This window comes from Perca fluviatilis, chromosome 8 (genome assembly GCF_010015445.1).
Source record: "Perca fluviatilis chromosome 8, GENO_Pfluv_1.0, whole genome shotgun sequence".
NCBI lineage: Eukaryota > Metazoa > Chordata > Actinopteri > Perciformes > Percidae > Perca > Perca fluviatilis.
The window spans coordinates 27,761,051-27,782,300 of NC_053119.1; the positions used below are offsets into that span (position 1 = coordinate 27,761,051).

Below are 21,250 nucleotides of genomic sequence, written 5' to 3' on the forward strand. Positions count from 1 at the left end.
TTCACTTACACTGTCACTCTGTCGGCATATGCACACACGTGGTACGTTCCATAGGGTTTGTCACGTAGTGGACCAGTTGCGCTGACGTGCACTAACATGTGCAAGTGGCACAGTAACTGGCCAATGAAATGATGATCATTATAGCGTTTCAAGCGGGCTCTAAATCAAACTGCCAACATTTGCCAACGTTTCAATATAATATTGCGCAACGTGATATCGCGATAACAATGTTGAGTCGATATGTCATGCACCCCTACCTGGCATCACTGAGCTGCTCTGGCAGAGATATTCTCTCCTCCTCCTCCTACTCCTCCTCCTCCAGAGCGAGAGCAGAGGCCAGTGAAACAGCAGGATAAATAGCAGTCAGGGAGCAGATGCCAGACTGATGAGGTGTGCTGCCTCCCTCCTCTGTGCTGGCCTCTCACTGGTGGCCCTGTCCGGTCCTGCCTGGTCCTGTCCACTTTTTTGGGTCCTTTTTGGGTTTGATGCCAGTGCAGAGTGGAATGAGGGTGCGCTCTTAGGAAAGGCTTTGGTGGGCAGCTGCTGTGGTCCTAATCCGGGTCTTGCTTTTCTCTCTCTCTCTTTCTGTTCCTCTGCAACACTACTCTGTAGCCGGGGACGACGGAACTCGCACGCTCGACATCAGGTAGACATCTTGAAGCATCTTGGGGGGGCCCATGCTGCTTGCCTGCGCTCATTTTCCTTCATCTGTCCTGCCCTAACAACATTTCCACCTCACGTTGTGCTTGTCTATATCTTGTATTCATTACCTGACTTCTGAGAGTAGACCGAGACAGACTGAATTGAAGGTTTTCTCCTTAAACAGAGATGTTGCAGAACATTGTATCTTTAGTTTCAATTTGGCTTTGTTTCCCAGCATGAAACACTTCCAACTTCAAAATTGGTATCACATTTACAGTATGTGATAAAAAGCAGTCATCCCCAGTCTCACATATCCAAAGAGAGAGTATTACATAAGCCTCCACTGCATCATTAAAGGCATGTACCGAGTCCCTGTCCAGCACTGAGCCACAGAGGCAGAGTGCACCGTCAGTGTGTGAGAGGAATGTATTTTTCTCTGAAGGAGACGGTGCTGCTCCTCTCAACCTCACCACTCCTGCCCCGAGCTCCATATTGAGTGTGTGGCTTTTTAGATGAGCTCTACTTCATTTAAACACAGAGTTAAATTGTATGCTAGCATAACAAGTCACAAAGTATATTTAGCATCACTGGAGGCCAATCGAAATGTGTTGGACATCAGGTCTGTACATGCTAGTCAGTAATTTCTGTATATTTTCTGATCATTCATAATCAGTGAGTTATTATGGGAGACTGGGCATAAACAAATAGCTTGTGAAGTCAACTCAGTCTGTCTCAGTAAGATCTCAAAAAGGTAACCCTCCTCTTCACTTACACTGGGTGTGCATGTTTATATACTTTTAACATCAGGTTAACCAGTTTCTGTTAGAGCCCGACCGATACGTCAGCAGGCCAATATAATTGTTCTATATATTATATATATTGGCCTATATGTTTTTAGCTATACGTACAAAAAGGAATTAAAGAGAGGTAAACTGCCATAATAAATGTTTTATGTGCATTTGATACTACACACCTAAATGAAGTTTTGTCTAATGTCTTTCTATTCATAGTTATTTAAAATAATATAAATATGAATCCCATTTACTGATAAACACTTAGCGCTATCTTAAATTTACCAGTACTGGTAATGCTTGCTATTGCTATATAACTCTTTCCTTACTTCTTATCTTTACTTTTGATATATCTTTAAAACAGCATGTATTTTATGCAAACAATATTATTATTATTGCATACAATTCTCATTATTCTCAATTACTGATGTCTCAAAATGCCAGTATCTGTCGGGCTCTAGCTTTTGTACATGTAATACAAATTATACATGATCTGACATTTGGGTGTTTTTGTTTACTTTGCCTTCAAAGGACTCTGGACAAGCTATACCCCGTGTGGTTGAAAGCTGTATCCGCTGCATAAATTTGTATGGTGAGTTGGTTGAGTGTATGGACATTTTTGTCACAGTAAAAATAACTTGTATTTATATTTTCTTTGACAAATTTCAAAGTATCTGACACTAAGTGACACTACCAGTGGTTTCCAAGCATTAATTGTTTTGGGTGTAGGTTTCCACATTGGTGTTTTAGTGTGTTCAGTCATGGGAAAATGCAGATTCCATCCTGTTTACAGTGGCGCAGCCTTTTTACACCCAGTTTCCAAAACAAACAGACAGATTAGCCTGGCACAAATGATGAGTTACAATATTGGTTTTAAACCAGATCTTTTTTGAAAACTCATAAGCATGGCTCGTCCACTGCATCTTATGGAGCAGCAAACTAATGGCGTGGAAATCTAAAAGAGACAAACAGCAGACTAATCATGCTTCCTCCTGACCCCTGACCTCTCCCCTTATTAAGTCCTAATCCCAGCTGGGAGACACTTTAGTAAAGCTTGATTGCGGCCTCCCTGACTCATTCATTATCTTTAATTAGAAAAGTGAAGGGGCTTAACGAACAGGATGTGCCTTTTAGGTCCAACTGAAGTAGGCTTTATTTGCTGAGTGGGGGAGTTTCTTTCTGCGGCCGTCAGAGTGGACTTATGAGCATGTTGAGTGTACCCTCTTCAGTCTGTTTCTCCTTCTTCCTTACCCTCTGTCTTTGTCTTTGTCTTTGCAGGCCTTCAACATCAAGGAATATTCCGTGTATCTGGATCCCAGCTGGAAGTCAATGACATCAAGAACTCATTTGAAAGAGGTACATTATGTATCTGTTAAACTATATTAGCTTCATATTATCACCTGGATCTAAAAAATGATCTTTGCTTTTGCCTCATTGTTGTCAGATGCAAATCTTTGCTACAATTAGGAACCAATTATCAATTATATTGACCATTTTTAGCCAGTGGGCGTTTTGAGTAGTTTTGAGTAGTTATTTAGGTATTTCAGATGAAATCATTATGCATTGCAACTGACCTTCTCACTTGTCTGTGTCTTAGGAAACGACCCCCTGGCGGACGATGAGAACGGTCATGACATCAACTCGGTGGCTGGCGTTCTCAAACTTTACTTCCGTGGTCTGGAGAATCCTCTTTTCCCAAAAGAGAGGTTCAATGATCTGCTGTCATGCATCAGTAAGAACGCACACATTTTTGCCCATGATCAGTATTTGTATTCTGAGTGCATCTCTTTGTTGTTGATCATGGCATTACAACACAGTGTTTATCTGTTGAATCTTTATTTTGTTAAAAGATTTTTTTTTTTGTCATTCAAACGGGAAGTGAATCCCACTCAGTGGATTATGGCCCAGATGTCTGTCAAGTTTACATATGAAAATATATCTCCACAGACCGTCTGCTCTTTTTTTATTATTATTATTATTATTATTACGCACTTGGCATTGTCCTTCTCACTAACAGCGTGTTTTATTCCCAAGATTATCCTGACATTAGATCAGATTTTGATGGATTTACACTTACTCTGGTCTGCAACGCGCTGTGTGGACATTTTCAAAGTTAGAAACTTTACTCTTATTAGCTAGCGTCTTTACCGTCATTCATTTGTATTTCCCATCAAATGTAGTCTTCAGATGAAACGGTATAATTAACCGTCTGTAGTGTTTTGTCAGCAGATGGCTCCTTGTCTTTGAAACTTTGTGTTGAGACTACTCTGTGGTATTTGGTCGAGTACTGAGATTGATATTATCCGTCGAGAGTGGCACAAAGTTGGCCACGTTTCCAGGATCATGGTGGAATGTTAAATGTCCCCAGCACTGAGCGGCGTTTGACTCCAGAGCTGAATCTACGCTGAAGTCCTCATAAGAATAGTCACATTGTCATTTTGCTGTGAGTCAGTTCACAGATCAGTCAGCTCTTTGTGTGGCTTTTTCTCATCTTTTAAGACATAACATGGAGGGGGGATGGGGGGGGGGTTTAGGCTCCGTAAAAGAATGGGCACAACGGGTGCTGTAATGCCTCGTGCAGATTTGTGTGTGCCATGTGTGTTTCTAAGTGTGTCTGTGTGCGTTTCCTGGGTGTACTTTTACACATTTGTGCAGGATGAGTGATGGGGATTCCCTGTTTACATTCCCCAGCTCAACATGCCAGTGATTGCAGTGCGGGCTGAACGCCAAGCAGGCTTCATATTAAAACCCCTCTGCTTATTCCATATGGAGCGGATCAGACCAGCTACAAGATCACTTTTCCATTCAACTGCTCTCAGTTCACTTTTTTCACTAAAGCGGCGTACTGCAAGTTATATCTTTCATTTGGAGCATTTGCAGCAGGGATTTTTTTGCGTGGGTGTTTCTCACGTGTGTTTGTAGGTGATGTACAAGCGTACAATAGAATAGATCCTTAAATAGTAGCTTCTGAAGTGCTCAGGAGCCTTGCAGAATCCTAGTTAGGTATTCATGAAAAAATGAAATGCATCACAAGTATTCCAGAAGCCCAAATCCCAAAAGGCATAGTGTGGCTGGAGGGTGACAGGGCTATTTTTAGCAGCCAACAGAGCCCCAGATCAGCCAAATAAAATAGGCTGCTCCAAGTACCCCAGCGGAACAAATAAGATAGTAATGAAAGACATAAAGGTCGTAAGTCTTGTTTAAAGTTATGACAATGTTCCTGCAATAAATATGTTTGAGAAAAAGGTAACTCCTCATTTCTGCAAGGCAGAAGAAAAGAGTGCAAGAATAGAGAACTGGACATAATGGTTTTAGAGGGATGCTGTTTTCATTTAGAGCAGAAAAAACTACTTAGCGTCCTCGTTGTCAGGTGTTACGAAGAGTGCTGTACTTCCTTCTCCTCTTCCTCTTGCTCTTCCTCTTCGGTGTCAACACAGGCTGAGGTCACCACCACAAAGTTGATACATTTGCTGTGGCCTCTACACACACACAAACACATGCACACACACACACACACACACACACACACACTTTAAATATCCCTACATTAGTGAATCTTTGCTGGTCCTCCAGAGACTTATAGTAATTCTGATAAGTAATTGGCTCAGCTTCCATGTGCTCTTGTATTTCTATGCTGGGACGTGGTGCTTATCAATATGTGGACATCATCAGGTAGATGAGGTGATGCATTTTACCTGCAGCAGAGGCGAATGGATGCAAGCAAAGCGGTCTTTATTCATTTAACACTATTTTTCTTCTTGTATTACAATCCTCTAGGGATAGAAAACCTGTATGAGAGAGCGTTATACATCCGTAAGATCCTCCTGACCATTCCCAGATCTGTCCTCATCGTCATGCGCTACCTCTTCGCCTTCCTCAACCAGTAAGTCTATTGACACTAACCAGTGAATCAATCCTGTATTTCGCTTCACAATGATTTCCCCATCTGTAGTAAATGACATTACTAAATGAAGAGCATCCACTGCTGTCAGTCATGATTTGATGTGAAAAACTTTCCCCACTGCAATGTCCTCTCACTCAGCCTTAACTTGGTCAATTTGTCCTCCTCCTTTCTTTCATTTCTTTCATTCTTTCTTTCATTCCCCCTCTCCCTCCCCCTTTCCAGCCTGTCCCAGTACAGTGACGAGAACATGATGGACCCGTACAACCTGGCCATATGCTTCGGCCCCACGCTCATGCCCACGCCAGAAAGCCAGGACCAGGTCTCCTGCCAGGCCCACGTCAATGAGATCGTCAAGACCATCATCATCCACCATGAGACCATCTTTCCTGATGCCAAAGAACTGGATGGGCCCATCTACGAGAAGTGTATGGCTGGAGGAGACTACTGGTGAGGAGCGATGCATTTAGCTGATTTTAATTCCTCAAACATTAGCTAACTGTTCAGGTCATGGTTCAATTTCTCGCTCGAAAGATTCAAATGGCTTTATCGCAAATGAACCTTAGATCTTTGAGCTACAAGACCACCCTGTCACCGGTGTCTGACGGTGAAGCTGTAGGTTATCCAGGATTAAAAGGGAAGATGGAAGGCATTCCGATGAGATCACTTCATGCAGCTGCACAGATTTCCTCAACGACATGTAGGTTTGAGAGTCGGACAGACACTGGTGGTTGTCTTTATCCATTTGTTTCTTACCATGAATGGCACGCAGCCAAACCTCCTTCATTAGGGACTCACTCAACATGCAGGTATGCATGTGCTCTCTATGCTGCAGCTGTGTCAGAAGTATGTCAGTGGAGTTGATATGAGTAATTACCCTCTCCAATTATGCATCTGTGGTTAAGGAACATGACAGGGGAGAGCGTGTTTCAGCGCTGACTTTACACGGTGGACTCTTTTTTTTTTTTTTTTTTTTTTTTTAGTGAAACAGGCTGAAACAATCACTTTAATTACCGCGATCAGGCCAGGAGGAATATGACGAGGTCACCTGGCAGGGAAAGGATGATTAGGTGAATTGCAGCACATGCTGAAGTTAAACAGACCTGAGTCATACCTGAGGCCCTTTGCCAGCTCCACATATGTAAGCAGTGCTTATCACTTGTTTCTCCTTTTCTATGCCCCCACATCACCACAGGTTGACAGGGATTTATCCCTGGCTAGAGCTAATCACCCGTCTCAGCGCGACCATGTCCCATCCCCGGATTTGTTGTCTTGGATTCCTCCCTTTCTTGCAGGAGAGGAGGCGACTGGTGACATGCTAGCAGGGGAGGAGACACTTAGATCCTTGCAGGGGTAATCTGTGTGTGTGGCATTACCACCAGCTTTCTCAGCACCATGCCAGAAGAAGACCATTTACTAACAGAGGTCCAACCACAGATGGAGGATCTAAGCCTCTTGCAGAATAATGACCGCTATTTGAACTTCCGTCTTCCATCTATTCATTGTACAAACCTTCTTTCCTCCTTATCATCTTCACTGAAATTCGACTATTGTAATTTGAGCAAAAGTCTTACGTTTTCTTTTTTTTTTTAATTAGGAGATAGTGTCTTCAAATAACTTTTGTTTCCTGGAAGAAAAAGAAGTAGAAGAAAAGATACAGGCTTTTTATTTCATGTGAAACTATCCCTTGACCCCTGACCCTGCCTTGGCTGTGACCCTGACAGTGTGCATTGTTGTTGTCCCCCCCCACAGTGAAAGCCCCTACAGTGAGCATGGAGCCCTGGAGGAAGTAGAAAATGAGGGAGGGACAGAGACACACACCAGCGAAGACGGTGAGTAACTATGCAAACTTGTATGTATATAATAACACATACTTCAATTAAATGTGTACAGTTGTCAAATTCATTTAACATTACATAAATTCAACTTAACTATCAAGAAACACACACTCACTCATAAAAATTTCTGTTCTCTGCTTAAACACCATGTCCATATCGAAACTTTCTGCGCGGGTTGAATCCAGCTCTCTGCATCCCACTGCAGCTAATCCTGCCTTTCAGCCTGTTAAAAGCAGTAACCTTGAAGGGCCAAGGAACTGGGCTCACAGTGATGGACCGCCATTCATATTCTAATGATTTTGCTTCTCTCTCTGGGTCTCGGGACACTTTCACATCCCCCTTTTACTAATTCCAGGGTGGTCTACACCAACTGGACCTTTTTCGGTGGGAAATCTTGTTTTCTAAGGGTCGCAGTCTTGGGTTAAAAATGTTCAATTCCCTTCATTTTTCCCCTAGTTAATTTGTAAAATAATAGCCAATGTATGGAGTGTGTGTCAAAAGTGTCAGGTTTTAATAGCTTTCCACATATTATACGGCCTGTGTTTACTTTACATTTAACTACATTTCCATGTGTCCAAGAGAAATATGAAGAAATACAAAAAACACCCGGCTCATGTAGACACTGGAGGATACAATAGACTTCTCTCAGACGTGGTGGGATACTGCGCATTTGTGCGATCGTACATGTGGTCCTTTGTTTGAGTGAAATGAATACCAGTTGGTCTAATCTAAATCAAATAGTGAGTTAGTTGAAACCAAAATATCAGCCAGGCTCAGACATTGCTGTTATAACATCCAGCGAAAAAGCAAAAAAAAAAAAAGAAAGCTCATTAAAAAGTGATTAATATCCGTGACAGAGAGCTGACAAGATGTATGTCTTCACTGTGAGACAAAAAGAATCAACCTATAGTTGAGCTGAGGCTTCATATCTTACCTTAGTAACAGACTTCCCTAAACCTGTTTCCATGGTGACAACTGCCCCAATCCTGTCTCACACCCAGAGATGATTTTAGGGGCTCCCTGTCACCAATGCGTCATCAGTCTCCATAAAGAGATTATGGAAATATGGTCTCATTACATCAGCTGTTAATCACTCTGCTTCCAAATCAAAGTCATCATCATGATGTCCTTCATAATTAAAAATGATATCTGATTAGCCAAGGAAGCTTCTCTCTGTGAGGATTCCCCTGTAAAAACACAGATGGAAGCTGTCAACTCTTTGAGTAATTAATGGAAGATTATGTTTTCCAGAAATCCCTTTGCTATCATGGTTTTGTTCCAAAAGCTTCTCTGAGCGGACTGAGAGGATGTCCTCACTGACTTGAGTCCCTCCCTGCGGAGTCTTGAACTGTGGTCAAAGTTATTGTCTTCAGTTATTTTTATATCCCCATGACCTCATTTGGATTTCAGACACAAAAGCGAACCTCCTTTCCTGTTCGGTTACCAGCACTTGATTCTGCAGACGTTTATTATATGCCAGTTATATGTATGTTCACTTTCTTCTTCAAGGCTTGAAATGTGTTTGCCCTCTTTGCCCTGAAAGTAAGTGAGCACAAGGCAGACAGAGAGAGGAGTAAAGTCATTCCACATGTTGGTCTAAGTAGCTGAAATGATTCTGCCTCATGTGCGCAGCCCCCCCCCCCGCAGTGTCTTAGAGCTCATTAGCTTAGATAGATGATCTGGACTGACCAGATTTTATTTATTTTTTTTGTAAGTATAGTCCCAATTTGTGGCTCTCGTGTATTAGCATTACATTGGAGTAACAGAGCTGAGCATCCAAAGATGAGCAGAAAGTAATTTCATTTGCGATGAAAGTTTGTACAGACATTCATGGTCCCCAGAGGATGAGGCCCACAGACTTTTCTGATCTCCTGACTTTTCCTTTAGCGCCACCATGAGGTCAAAGTTTTCACTTATTCTGTGAAATTTGGCACACACATTCATGTCTCCCTTCGGGAGAACTGTAACAACTTTTGTGATCCCTTTCCTTTTTATATAGCACCATCATCAGGTCAAAACTTTAGTTTCTCCCATACTTTTGTTCATAACCAAATACCTCAAAAACCAATGACATCAGCCTCACCTGCACTTTGTGTGTTGCGCTAACTGGCAAATGTTAGCATGCTAACACGCTAAACTAAGATGGTAAAACATTATACCTGCTAATCATCGGCATGTTGTCATTGTCCTTCAGCATATTTCTGCTCGGGGCGGACACGTGTCAGTCTCAAGGAGCCTGCAGATTAACTGTCTGTGTTTGGAGTGGCACTTCTCACACACCATCAATACATTGATGTTCTAACTGCTGGTAAATTTGCTACGAGGTCAAAGGTGAATTAACTGGTACATTGATTATATATATTACTTCGCAAGAGTGTAGCAGGATGTCCTTGTTTGTCAAGTGCCCCCAGGCTGCCAGGCATACTGTATATTGTTAAAGGGCAGTGTATTTTACTGTACGGTCCCCTTTTCCCCATAACCCGCATTCATCCTTTTTAAGTCCAGCATGAAGTCTCCTGCTCTGTTTGTAGCAGCTATCATCTGAGATTAATAGCTGTCTTCAGGGAAAAGAGTGAGAAAAAGGAATAAATAGTGTTTTATGGGGCAGCCTCTAGCTCACCCAGTAAGAGCGTTTGCCCCATGTTGGCTGAGTCCTGCAGCAGCACAGGGTTTGAATCCTGCTGCCTTTTGCTGCGTGTCCTCCCCCATCTCTCTCCCCCTTCTCTCTCCCCCTTTCATATCTATCCACTTTCTAATAAAGGGAAAAGCCCCCCAAAAGAATAATCTTTAAAAAGTGTTTTATACCCTCTCCTATTGTACTGACCCTAACCATATCTCACACCAGGCTTCTGCTCCCCTATTTCTATGTATGAACATGGATGTAGAGCAACATCCGCCCCTACTCTGCTCCACTGGCTTGTGTAAAACATCTGACAGTTCGTATCTCTTACACCGCAGGCCTCCAGCTCTCACGGTTCAACATTTCTTAAACTCCAGTCGCAGTGTGAGCGTGCATGTGTAACCTTGGGTGCTTGGGTCTGAAGCGATTCTCAGTTATAATTGCACATCGTGACAGAGGGGATCCTTTACCACGCTGAGATTTGAGTTTATGGCCTGCACACTGTGTGTGTGTGGATAAACATTTGCAGAATGGATGGATGGATGGATAGGTTGAATTGAAAGACGGAGAAAATGGAGAGGAAGAGAAATCCTCTGCACCTATAGGACTCCGTCAACTTTATTAACAGCCTTGTCCACTGCAGTTCAGCCCAATTAATTCAGACCGTAAATTCCTGCTTGTCACATTTTATTGGAGCCACGTCACATCCACCCAGTCATATCCTAACAAACCAAGCAAGGAAGGTGGCAAGTTAAAGGTTGGAAAAAAATATATCTAATAGAAGTAGATGAGGCTGAATAGGACACGAGATAAAATGAAGAAACCTCTGCTCTGCTCAGAATCACACATCTATTTTCTCTCTCACTTGGCCTCTCTGCTCATCTGGGAATTACTTCCAAGCTCCTGTGAAAGATATACCATGATGGCTTTTCACAGCCGATACAAGCTTTAGCCATTTACTCTGTTCCCAGTGTATATATATCTAGCCTGTGTTAGGGTGAGGCTACGTCTGTCCAGGGGGGTCTGTCTGACTTAAAGTGAGATAGGAGGAGGGCAGAGGTAGGAGTGAGGGAGGAATAAAGATGCTATTTTTAGACCTGTGCTGCTGTAGTGCATGCATATTGGCTCGGAGACTTGTACCTTTTGAAATCGACTGTATCTGTTGTTGAAAACCGTTGTTTTCTTTAGGACAGGCATCAATATAAGACTGATGTTCAAAATAATAGACTAAGAAAGAGCAATCAGTACAAAAATAAATGTATAATAATAAATTGAAATAAGGCATAAAACTGCTCTATCTACCACTAGTTATTACTGTCTGTAATAACTTTCCCTGGTCTTTCCAATGTTCATTTCCCATGCCACTGATCCCAGGCTCTACTTTTACAGTTATTGAGTAGGTATCAACCCAGTCTAATGATCCATACAGTGGCTGGCATGCCCCTGAGTCATATAGATCTCCTCTCAACAGCTTCTATTTATATCCTGCTAAAGCTCCTCAGGGCCTGTTGTTGCCCTGGCCTGGTGTTGTAGACCCAGGTTACTATTGACTACAACTAAAACAACCAACTGGCTCAGCACACTTGAACTCCATGTGCACAAACTGTCACACATGAGCATCCTCGTGCACAAACACGCCAGTAATAGACATGACTAGACTCTCCTCCATCAGAGCCAACATGTGTTTAAGGGCGTTTTCACACCTGTAGTTCGTTTGCTTTGGTCCGAATCAGTTGGTGAGATAGTAAACTTGGAGCGATTTGCCCTCGGTCGGTTTGGTTTAGTTTGGTTTCGAAAAAATCCAAGCGTACCAAAATGCGTCATTACAAATCGGGCAAGAACGTCCAGCCCTCTTATTGGTCGGATATTTCTGGGGGAGGGAGCAAGAAAGTAAATACAGGAAGAAGGTCCTGACTCCTCCTTCGCTCTGCTCTGTCGGTGTCTGTCTCCAATTTTAGCGGCAGCTGGTTTGACCACAGAGATACGAGTGTCGGACGGCAAGCTTGACCGCAGTCTATTGCTGTGAGAGAAACACTGCAAGCTGCTACAGTTTGCTGCTCTGCTGCATCGCAGGTTGCTAAACACACCTGGCTACAGGAGACATTAGCTCAGACTCGCGGAGTACATATTAGTTGGTGCGGTTCGAGTACAGATCACGTTCTCACCACAAAACGAACCGCTCCAGAGTTCGATTGAAAGTGTACCGAGACCACCTCTTCAAGCAGGTCTCGGTACGCTTGTTTGGTCCGCTTTTGGTGCGCACCTGAGTTCGATTGCCGTGTTCTCACCTGCCCAAACGAACCGCACCAGCGGGGCAAACAAACTCTAGTTTGATTCAACTGAACTAAAGACTGCCGGTGTGAAAACGCCCTAAGTGCATGGTGTTAACTCTCCGGATTAAGATTTTTATTTCATAAGACTGCGCCACTTGTATCAATCATTAGAAATGTCTGCACATGCGATAAGAGCCGTCTCTACTTGAGGTCTTTGCCCTGTTTGACATACCTGACCTGTCTAATCCTCTCTCTGTTGACAGAGGGCGAGCCCATTGAAGCCATTGCCAAGTTTGACTACGTTGGGCGCTCTTCCCGAGAGTTGTCCTTCAAGAAGGGCGCTTCCCTGCTGCTGTATCAGCGGGCATCAGAAGACTGGTGGGAGGGACGGCACAACGGCATCGATGGCCTGGTTCCACACCAGTATATTGTGGTCCAAGACATGTGAGTGTTTTTCATTGAGCATTATTTTAGATATGACTAAGTAATGCATGAATGTGTCCGATCAGCATCAGGGGTTTGAGAGTATGCTTTAAGGCTGAATAACAGCAGATGAATGTATACTGATATAGGAATTAATGAGAACATGTTATAAGTTACATGTATAATAAAGGTTATATTCAGATCTGGGATTGCTCCTGTTTTAAATGCAAGCAAAGAAGCTGAATCATGCACAGAGTTTGCATGCAAAGTGAATACTAATACCAGTCCGATCACCTCTAACGACCTAGTCTCTTTGAGTTCTTTGAAAAAAAGAATCAATAGAAATATGACTTTATAAAGCAGTACATATTCCGTGTGAGTGCTGTAGCCTTAAAGGTCCCATGACATGGTGCTCTTTGGATGCTTTTCTATAGACCTTAGTGGTCCCCTAATACTGTATCTGAAGTCTCTTTCCCAAAATTCTGCCTTGGTGCAGAATAACAGCCACTAGAGCCAGTCCCACAATGAGCTTTCCTTAGTATGTGCCATTTCTGTGTCTGTAGCTATTGAGGAGGAGAGGGGGGGGGTCAAGGTGGAGAGTGGGGGTGTGGCCTTGACCAACTGCCACTTTGCTCATTTGAAAGCCATGATGTCTCTCTCTCTCTCATGGGTGGGCCAAATTCTCTGGGCGGGCAAAGCAGAGAAAGGGGAGGTAACCTTGCTCCTTATGACCTCATAAGGAGAAGATTCCAGATCGGCCCATCTGAGCTTTCTTTTTCTCAAAGGCAGAGCAGGATACCCAGGGCTCGGTTTACACCTATCGCCATTTCTAGCCACTGGGGGACCATAGGCAGGCTGGGTGAACGCATATTAATGTTAAAAAACCTCATAAAGTGAAATGTTCATGCCATGGGACCTTTAAAGCAAAGCTCATGTGTTTTTAGCCTCACTAGTGGCATGGCTCTAATCTTTGAAGTCAATGACTGTCTGTTGATCAATCCACTACTTTGGTCCAGACTGAAATATGTCAGCAACTATTGAATGGATTGCCATGAAATCTTGTACATTCATCATGGTCCCTCTTATCAGCCTCAGCCGGTGTATATGCTAATTAGCACGTTAGCATGCTAAGAAGGCTGCATTACAGTAAAGTGAAGTCATTTTCTGAACTTACCAGACTGTTGTAACTGTTCTATTATTTGCCTTTGCCCACTTAGTCATTATATCCACATTACTGATGATTATTGATCAAAAATCTCATTGTGTAAATATTTTGTGAAAGCACCAATAGTCACCACTATAATATCGTTGCGGTATCGATATCGAGGTATTTGTTAAAAAATATTGTGATAGTTGATTTTCTCCATATCGCCCAGCCCTAAGCATGCTGATGTTAGCATTTAGCTCAAAGCACCCCTGTGCCTCAGTACAGCTTCACAGAGCTGCAGGCATCGCTGTAGACTCAAAACTCAGTCTTGTTGTCACACAATTAAACAAAAAAGAATCCACTTGGGAAATGTTGCTTTCTACTCCTAAACTACTACCAGTTCTACTCCGAGCCTGGGTGGTGGTTTTAAGGAAACGTGATGTCCCTGTGGGTTAAACAACACACTTGTCCCTGTTGACTGTTGCTCTATAAGAGGCCGCGGGCCATCAGTTGGCTGTAGGGTCGTGCATAGAGGACCTTCAGCTGTGTTTGTCCTGAACGCTGCTGTTATCCATCTCCAGGGTCCTCAACCAGCCCTTCTGTCATTGTTCCCCATTCCCGGCACTAACAGGCACACACACACACACACACGCTGCCATGGCGACTGCTGGCCCCTAATGGACTGGATTCACTGTCTCGTTAGGACGGGAACAGAATCACTCCAATCACTTAGGATCTGGCCGACAAAATGGCCATTTAGAATGCCTTCCCCTCTTTCCGCTTCTGTTCTTTCCCCTCGTCAGTGTGCCGCTATCAATAATTCACTGCTGATGGGGTGTCCTCTTAGTTAATGAAAGAGCAGGGGGATTTACAGCTTTACGGGTTGTCCCCGAGCGTAGTAACATCCTGCTCTCTGCTCAAACAGAGCAGGCTCAGGAGTGTAAGAGCACACAGGGTTGTGATCTTCACTTGTCCCATAAAAGAGCCCAGAATAAAACATGCGGAGAGACATCCGAGAGGCCGCTTTAGCACAGGATGTCTCTCTCTCAAGACTCCACTGTCTTGTTCAAACTTTCTGGCGTAAATTGTGTTTACTGCCGCCTCTGCTTTGTAAAATCGCTCGTCCTTGCTCTGTCTCCGTCTGTGCGCGTTCATGTGGATACATTAAATAAGTGATTTAATTAATTAATTAATTAATTAAGTGTTTAATATGGGATAGTACACACCAGAGGCAGCAATGCAGCTCTCTAGCTCTGATTACTGCCACCTGACAGACACCAACTGTGCTCAGTATCCAGTCATACACCTCACTGAAACCCTGTATGGTGTGTGGGTGTGGGTATGTGCGTGTGTGTGTCACAGTATATCACCGGAATACAGAGAGGCCGAGGAATATGACTCATCTGACTCTGTGGACCTTGGGGGGGGGGGGCATGCTGACTCACAGGAACTGATATCAAATGCTGCCATTGAAGAACGGTGCAAATATGAAATATGAATGATCGACTGATTTGCTGATTTCTCATTTCTTTCTGTCACTTCCTCTTGCTCTTTCCATGTCTCAATGTCACTCTGTCTCTGTGTCCCAGAGATGACACCTTCTCAGACACTCTGAGTCAGAAGGCTGACAGCGAGGCCAGCAGCGGCCACGCTGGCGAGGATAAATGCTCGGGGAAAGACATGGGCTCGCCCTCTGACACCAGGATCTCCGAGGCCTACATCACCAGGTTTGTTTTCACACGGCTGTATAGCTGCGCTGTATTGGACCGCGGTATATCATACAGCAACATATTTCTATAAAGGGACCTAAATAAGGAATCCGGCAAAAATCTTTGCATTCTCCATACCAGTGGTCGTCAAACTTTTTGTGCCCAAGAGACACCAAAGTGCAAGCCAAAATCCCAAGGCACACCTACAATCAATTCTGTGAAATATCTGTTTAAAAATCCTCTATTACACATATTATCACTCTGTAAACGTTTATATTACCGGTACCGCATTCCAGGTAGTGGAATTGGTCAAATAAACGTACCCAACGGTACCTTTTTTTTCGGTACTTTCTCACTGTAATAACAAAAATTTAATTTCAGTTGTAAAACTAAGTCCAAACCTATTTATCTTATTTACTTACATGTTGTTCTTTTTCTAAGAACATTTTACAAACCACACAAAATAAAAACCCTTCCTACCTCCCTCTACACTCTCAAAGCCGTCCCTCCGACCCCCAGCCTGTCAGTCTGTAACCAGGGCCATTATATCATGTTGCAGTGTATGTATTTGTGTGTATTGTACAGCAGCAGTGATCTGGTTGCATAGGGAACATTAGCATGAGAAGTTAAAGACACAAGCTGCTGACTAGATAAACATCATCTTTTAGAAATGTAATGACCTAAAAAAAGAATTCCAAAGGAAAAGAAAACGGCCAAGATTTTTACCAAAGTGCCTAAAAAAAAAAATGGTTCTCGCAGTATTGTAGAATAACTACGTTCATTAGACAAATGGGTATTTATGATTTCTTACTGCACTCAAGAATACAGTAGACATTGAGACACATGTTCTCATGGTTATCAAGCATCCCACTGTTATATAGTGCCAGTCCTCCTGACACCACAGTGACCAATGTATGGCCACGACACATCTTGGAATTCACATTGGCTTTATGTAATGAGACGCGGCCAATCCGGTGACGACTGACGGCGCCGCAGCATGTCTTCAGTGTTGCATCATCTAAGATGCTTAAATAGCTTCAGGTGTGAATACCAATACCCAAACTCCAGACACTCAAAAAGTGAACAACCCTTTAAATGTTTTTTTGAGACTCGCACTGAGAGCAGTTTAGCAGAATGTATCTGATTCGCCTGTTGTACAATAAGGGCTGGGTTAAAATAATGTGAGTGATCTGATATTGATTAATAATATGCCAAAATCGATCTTTTAATATATGCCTTTTCACCGTGGATGTATAAGAGCATCACGTGACACACACAGGGCTTTCAAGCGGGGGGAGCGCAGTTCATGTCGCCGAAGAAGTTAAGGGTAAAACACAAGACTTTGACCCAGGAAACGTGTGTTCGTGTCCCGGGAGTACTACTTAAGGGGACCGGTGTTTTAACCCAAACCACAATCTTTTTTTCTAATCTTAACTAACGTTAGTCGTTTTGGTGCCTAAACTGAAAGGAACACGCCTGGCTTATTGGGACTTTAGTCGGCGTGTTCCTTTAACCGCTGTCGCTGCAGGACAGTCACCTTTTGTTGGCTAAACTCTACTGCAACCTCGCGATGCCCTGTACCCAGCTCACGGTAACCTTTTCTCGGCCTAAAATGAACTGTAAAGACCAGAAGTACTGTCAATTAGTCATTCATTCTTTACCATGGTGTAGTTTGGTATAGAATGTTCTTCAACATGGTCTCTCTACTCACTGGCTGTAGTCTACACTTGCAATATATTGTGTTGACGACTGCTGTGGTTTGTTAACGACTGTCATGTTAGCCCTGTTAAGTAAAAAGTATTTGGAGAAAAAAATTCTGGGTGCATTCTAAAAACATATTTGAGGGTTTCTCTGAGAATCTCTTTTATATCCAAGCAAAATTGGTATTGTAACTGAAATTTCCCTAACCGCATTGATATCGAATCGGAAATGTAATCATTTCGGGACCTTGTGAATCGGAATGGATTCGGTAGCGCACCCAGTCCTCAGCGTTACATTGATGCTTCCTCCTGTCAGTCTGTAGCCTCAGCTCACCTCTCTCCGCAGAATTGCTACTGGAGAAATCAACTTCTCCTACTCTTATTTTATTATGATGAGTATTAAATACCGGCTGGTATCAGCTGGTCACACTGAAAAATACTGTATGTATAGACATGCACAGGGAGGGATGGCACACCGAGAGGAGACGCACACATATCCAGGCACACCTCCGACTTTTTGGCAGCGTCTGCTGGTTGCGTGCCAGAGTTTTGTCTCCCGATCGACTCGAAGCGTCTGTTACTCCCTTTTGCCAAATATGTAAACAAATGCGGTTTCATTCAGAGCCACGCCCACTCCCTCTACTTCACCGTTAAAATGTTGATGATTCATACTAGAGGCGATATTTACACTACTGCAGGTAGCTGTGTAATGAGAACTGGATCCCCCCCCTACAACACTCTCTACCTGTCACCAGCTCCCACGTGACACACTCCGCCCACTCGCTTTTCTGCTCTTCCATTCAGACAACCCTCATGTGTGTTGAATCATTTATATCCTGAGCTTTATTTAGATCTTTTCCCTCTCCCGTTGCTCTCCATCAACAACACACTCACCAGACAGGACCTCTTGTAGAGTTTGGCATTATGATCACAGCGAGCGTCAGTAAACAAGAAGATTAAGTTGGTGCCTCCGTTAGTGGAGAGGATCCACATTGACGGGATCACACCAAGTATTACGCTTAATCCGTTTTTGTTTTGATGGAGAGGAACTCCTAGAAGGCCTTGTGATTGACATCATTAATTAGCCACGGCCATATAAACGTTAGGTGAGTTGAGCTGTCAGTGTGGCCACAGCCTGCAGAGTAAGTTGCAGTGCCTGTTGTACACTCTGTCCCTAAGGGCCACTGGTGTTATGAATGTAGACTGCTCCCCCTGCAGGTTGTCAGTGGTTGCTGCAGTTGTTTACTCAGCCCAGATTTCTCACTGCAGTCAGAAAAAAAATAAAAATAATATATATAAATATATATATATATATATATTTCTCTCACCGAGCACACCAGCCCACACCACTCCACCAACCAGTCTTTATTTTTCAATGTCTAAACTATCTTCAGTAACTATTAATATGGACACAAAACCTATTTTTACATTAAGAGATTTGTTCACACTTCAGAGTGTTTTGTAGTGTGTGAGCAGGTACAGGTTTCATGGTGTTACATAAGCACACATGGCCGTTTGGATTGAGACTCTCTAGTTAATGCAGACGAGTAGTTTTCCGCGAAGAAACAAATATATTGGGGAGATAAAGGGGTGGCTTCACGCGAAGAGCTGCAGTTACATTCTTTAAGACCCTCACGGCCCTTCTTATCCATGCTCATTATTGCTTTAAGTTTAGCGCTGGGATGAAGCTGCCTGTAAATCTTAATGATAATGGCTGACACCGCGTTCATTAGGCAGCTGTAAACTGCCAAACAAAGCCATTTGCCTCGGAGAAGTAATTAAAGGATGAGTAATGCTATACTTGTTCATCACAAAGAACCAATAATGCAGAAATAAAATAGTTAACCTGACATGTATCAGCTCTTAGATGTTATAGATGTAATATCTCCAAAGTTGTCACCGTTTCAGAAAACGCTATAGCAACTGAAAAAGTGACATTATACTATCGGTTTCCTCTTTTTACCTTAAATGAGATGTCACGTAATAATTAAATTCAGACGTCTAGCTGCATTGATTAAAGTCTGTCTGTAGTTACTGGAGTGCTGGTAGTCATGAAGAGGCAGAGCCTATTGGAGCCATACTGAGGAGGAGGTGCTGCTCTGTTGGCCTTTTATGGAGCAATAGAACAGCTTCAATGGAGGAGATGTTACTGTGGAGAAACACTGTGCATAACTCAGCAAACAAGTGCGTATTAAGGTGTGTGTGTGTGTGTGTGTGTGTGTGTGTGTGTGTGTGTGTGTGTGTGTGTGTGTCTGATCAGACACATGCATTCATGTTCAGCTCTGTCTCTCCATGTTTCAAAGTGTGTGTGTATGTGTGTGTGTGTGTGTGTGTGTGTGTGTGTGTGTGTGTGTGTGTGTGTGTGTGTGTGTGTGTGTGTGTGTGTGTGTGTCATATCAGGTGTGCATGGTGCTGTGCTGGTCCAGGTTCAGATGGAGGGCAGCCGTAGCGTCTTGTTTTGGTGCTCTGACAAACCACAGGCCTCCTCCCTCCTCTGGCGGCTAGCCAGGTCCACTCTACCTGCTCTCCAAATAAGCTGCTCGGAGCTGTTTGGCACTGACATCAGGGTTCCTCTTACACCACTGATGATTGTTTGTTTTTTTTTGTTTTTTTTTCCCATAGCGGCACATTTTTGAGGAGGATGCATGCCCACATATTGTAATTGAGCATCCAGTTTGGAAGGTTTCCATGTGTGGAGTAATGTGTGGCGTTACTGTGTTTTCAGAGCGAGACCCAGCTCGATGGTGTTTTAAGCCCCCCCAACGTCGACTTCAAGGCACCTAACCCTAACCCTAGCCTGGGAGGCGACGTTGGGGGCTTAAAACACCAAACACTTAAGACCCAAAGGAAGCCCTTAAATAGATTAATGTAAGGCTTAAATAAAGACATGTTAGGCTTCAATTATTGTAGACGTGGCAGTCAGTCTAAAAACAATGTAAAATGTTTACAGTTGGGAGATGCAAAGTGGCACACTAGCTGTAATTAAAAAAAGATAAAATGCTTAACTCAATGTTTTGGGGTGACGATAAAAGGCTGTAATGCAATAAGTAAATGATTTGCTTTGTTGTTTCCTCTCCACCCCCCTCTTCTATCCCAGCAGGCACAAGAAAAGATCAGACCCCCCATCTCGGCGGCCCCCTGCCCGCCCCAGCGACGTTCACTGCACGGTGCATCCCTCCCAGCATAGCCACGGAGGCACCCCGGAGATGGGCTCCCCGGTCCTGGGCCACTTCAGCCCCCGGGACGTGCTGCGGAGTCGCAACAACCACATGCTGGCGGACAGCCCGGAACGCCGCCGGCGCGCCGGCCACGGCAGTCTGACTAACATCAGCCGCCACGAGTCGCTGAAGAAGATGGAGAGCCCCCCGATCCGCCGCTCTACCTCCTCGGGCCAGTACCCAGGCTTCACTGACGCCCACGCCCCCCACCACCACCACCACCACCACCACCTCCACCACCACGGCGGCGGCGGCAAGCCCCTGGATCCGGAGACCATCGCACAGGTCAGCGCGGGACGAGCGGCGACCCGACCGCAGCTCCCTCCACCATCAAAGCCCTGCCCCGCCCTGTAAAAAACATAGTCAGTCCCTGTCTTTCTGCTTCCTCTGGCTGCAACTGTGTCCGTGTGCTAAATACACGCAAAAGACTAGCTTCGCAGGCAGACAGCAGGGGAGCATAGCTCGACACTGGGACCCGTCACACAATATTTTACTCTAGGCTCTTGATATATGAACAGCTCTTACAGAATATACCAGATGCCTAATAACTGGTAATATGTTGTGTTTTAAGCAGACATCCATTATTGAATCACTGCTGAATGATGAGGAAGGCTGCGGCTCTCATTTGTTGTCACATACTCAGTGTAGTAGTAAAGCCATGAATGGCGTTTGTACAGAGCCTCAGTTGGAGAGCGGAGTTCACAGAGAGCACTCCGCTGTGCTGGTCTGTCTGTCTGTCTGTCTGTCTGTCTGTCTGTCTGTCTGTCTGCCTACTGGGAGCATGCTCAGATGAACAGACCCCGTCATCTCTGCATCTCCTTCGCTATCCACAGTCATTAGCATGCAGAGTGCAAAGTCATACTCTGCTAAGTCTCTGCCATGTATAATGCATGCTTGGCGTTTTATTTATTTTTAAACTCTCACTGTGGTTCTCTGTGAACATCGCTTTTTACGTTTCCTACCATGCCGTACTCTACCGCCTCCATCT

The 21,250-nt window shown here is 43.9% G+C and overlaps 1 protein-coding gene across 4 annotated transcripts in view; it reads left to right on the forward strand.

Moving 5' to 3' along the window:
• Positions 1 to 21,250, forward strand: part of srgap1a (SLIT-ROBO Rho GTPase activating protein 1a) — a 101,061-nt gene that overhangs the window by 76,870 nt on the left and 2,941 nt on the right. The window contains exons 12-21 of one of the 4 annotated variants that reach the window (XM_039809507.1): positions 613 to 646; positions 1,965 to 2,025; positions 2,712 to 2,789; positions 3,031 to 3,165; positions 5,211 to 5,316; positions 5,560 to 5,784; positions 7,087 to 7,166; positions 12,329 to 12,509; positions 15,225 to 15,362; positions 20,142 to 20,547. In XM_039809507.1, the coding sequence (XP_039665441.1) occupies positions 613 to 646; positions 1,965 to 2,025; positions 2,712 to 2,789; positions 3,031 to 3,165; positions 5,211 to 5,316; positions 5,560 to 5,784; positions 7,087 to 7,166; positions 12,329 to 12,509; positions 15,225 to 15,362; positions 20,142 to 20,547 (1,444 nt within the window). Of the gene's footprint in view, positions 1 to 612; positions 647 to 1,964; positions 2,026 to 2,711; positions 2,790 to 3,030; positions 3,166 to 5,210; positions 5,317 to 5,559; positions 5,785 to 7,086; positions 7,167 to 12,328; positions 12,510 to 15,224; positions 15,363 to 20,141; positions 20,625 to 21,250 lie in introns of all 4 variants that reach the window. The other 3 variants (XM_039809506.1, XM_039809508.1, XM_039809509.1) reach the window with 3 other exon arrangements.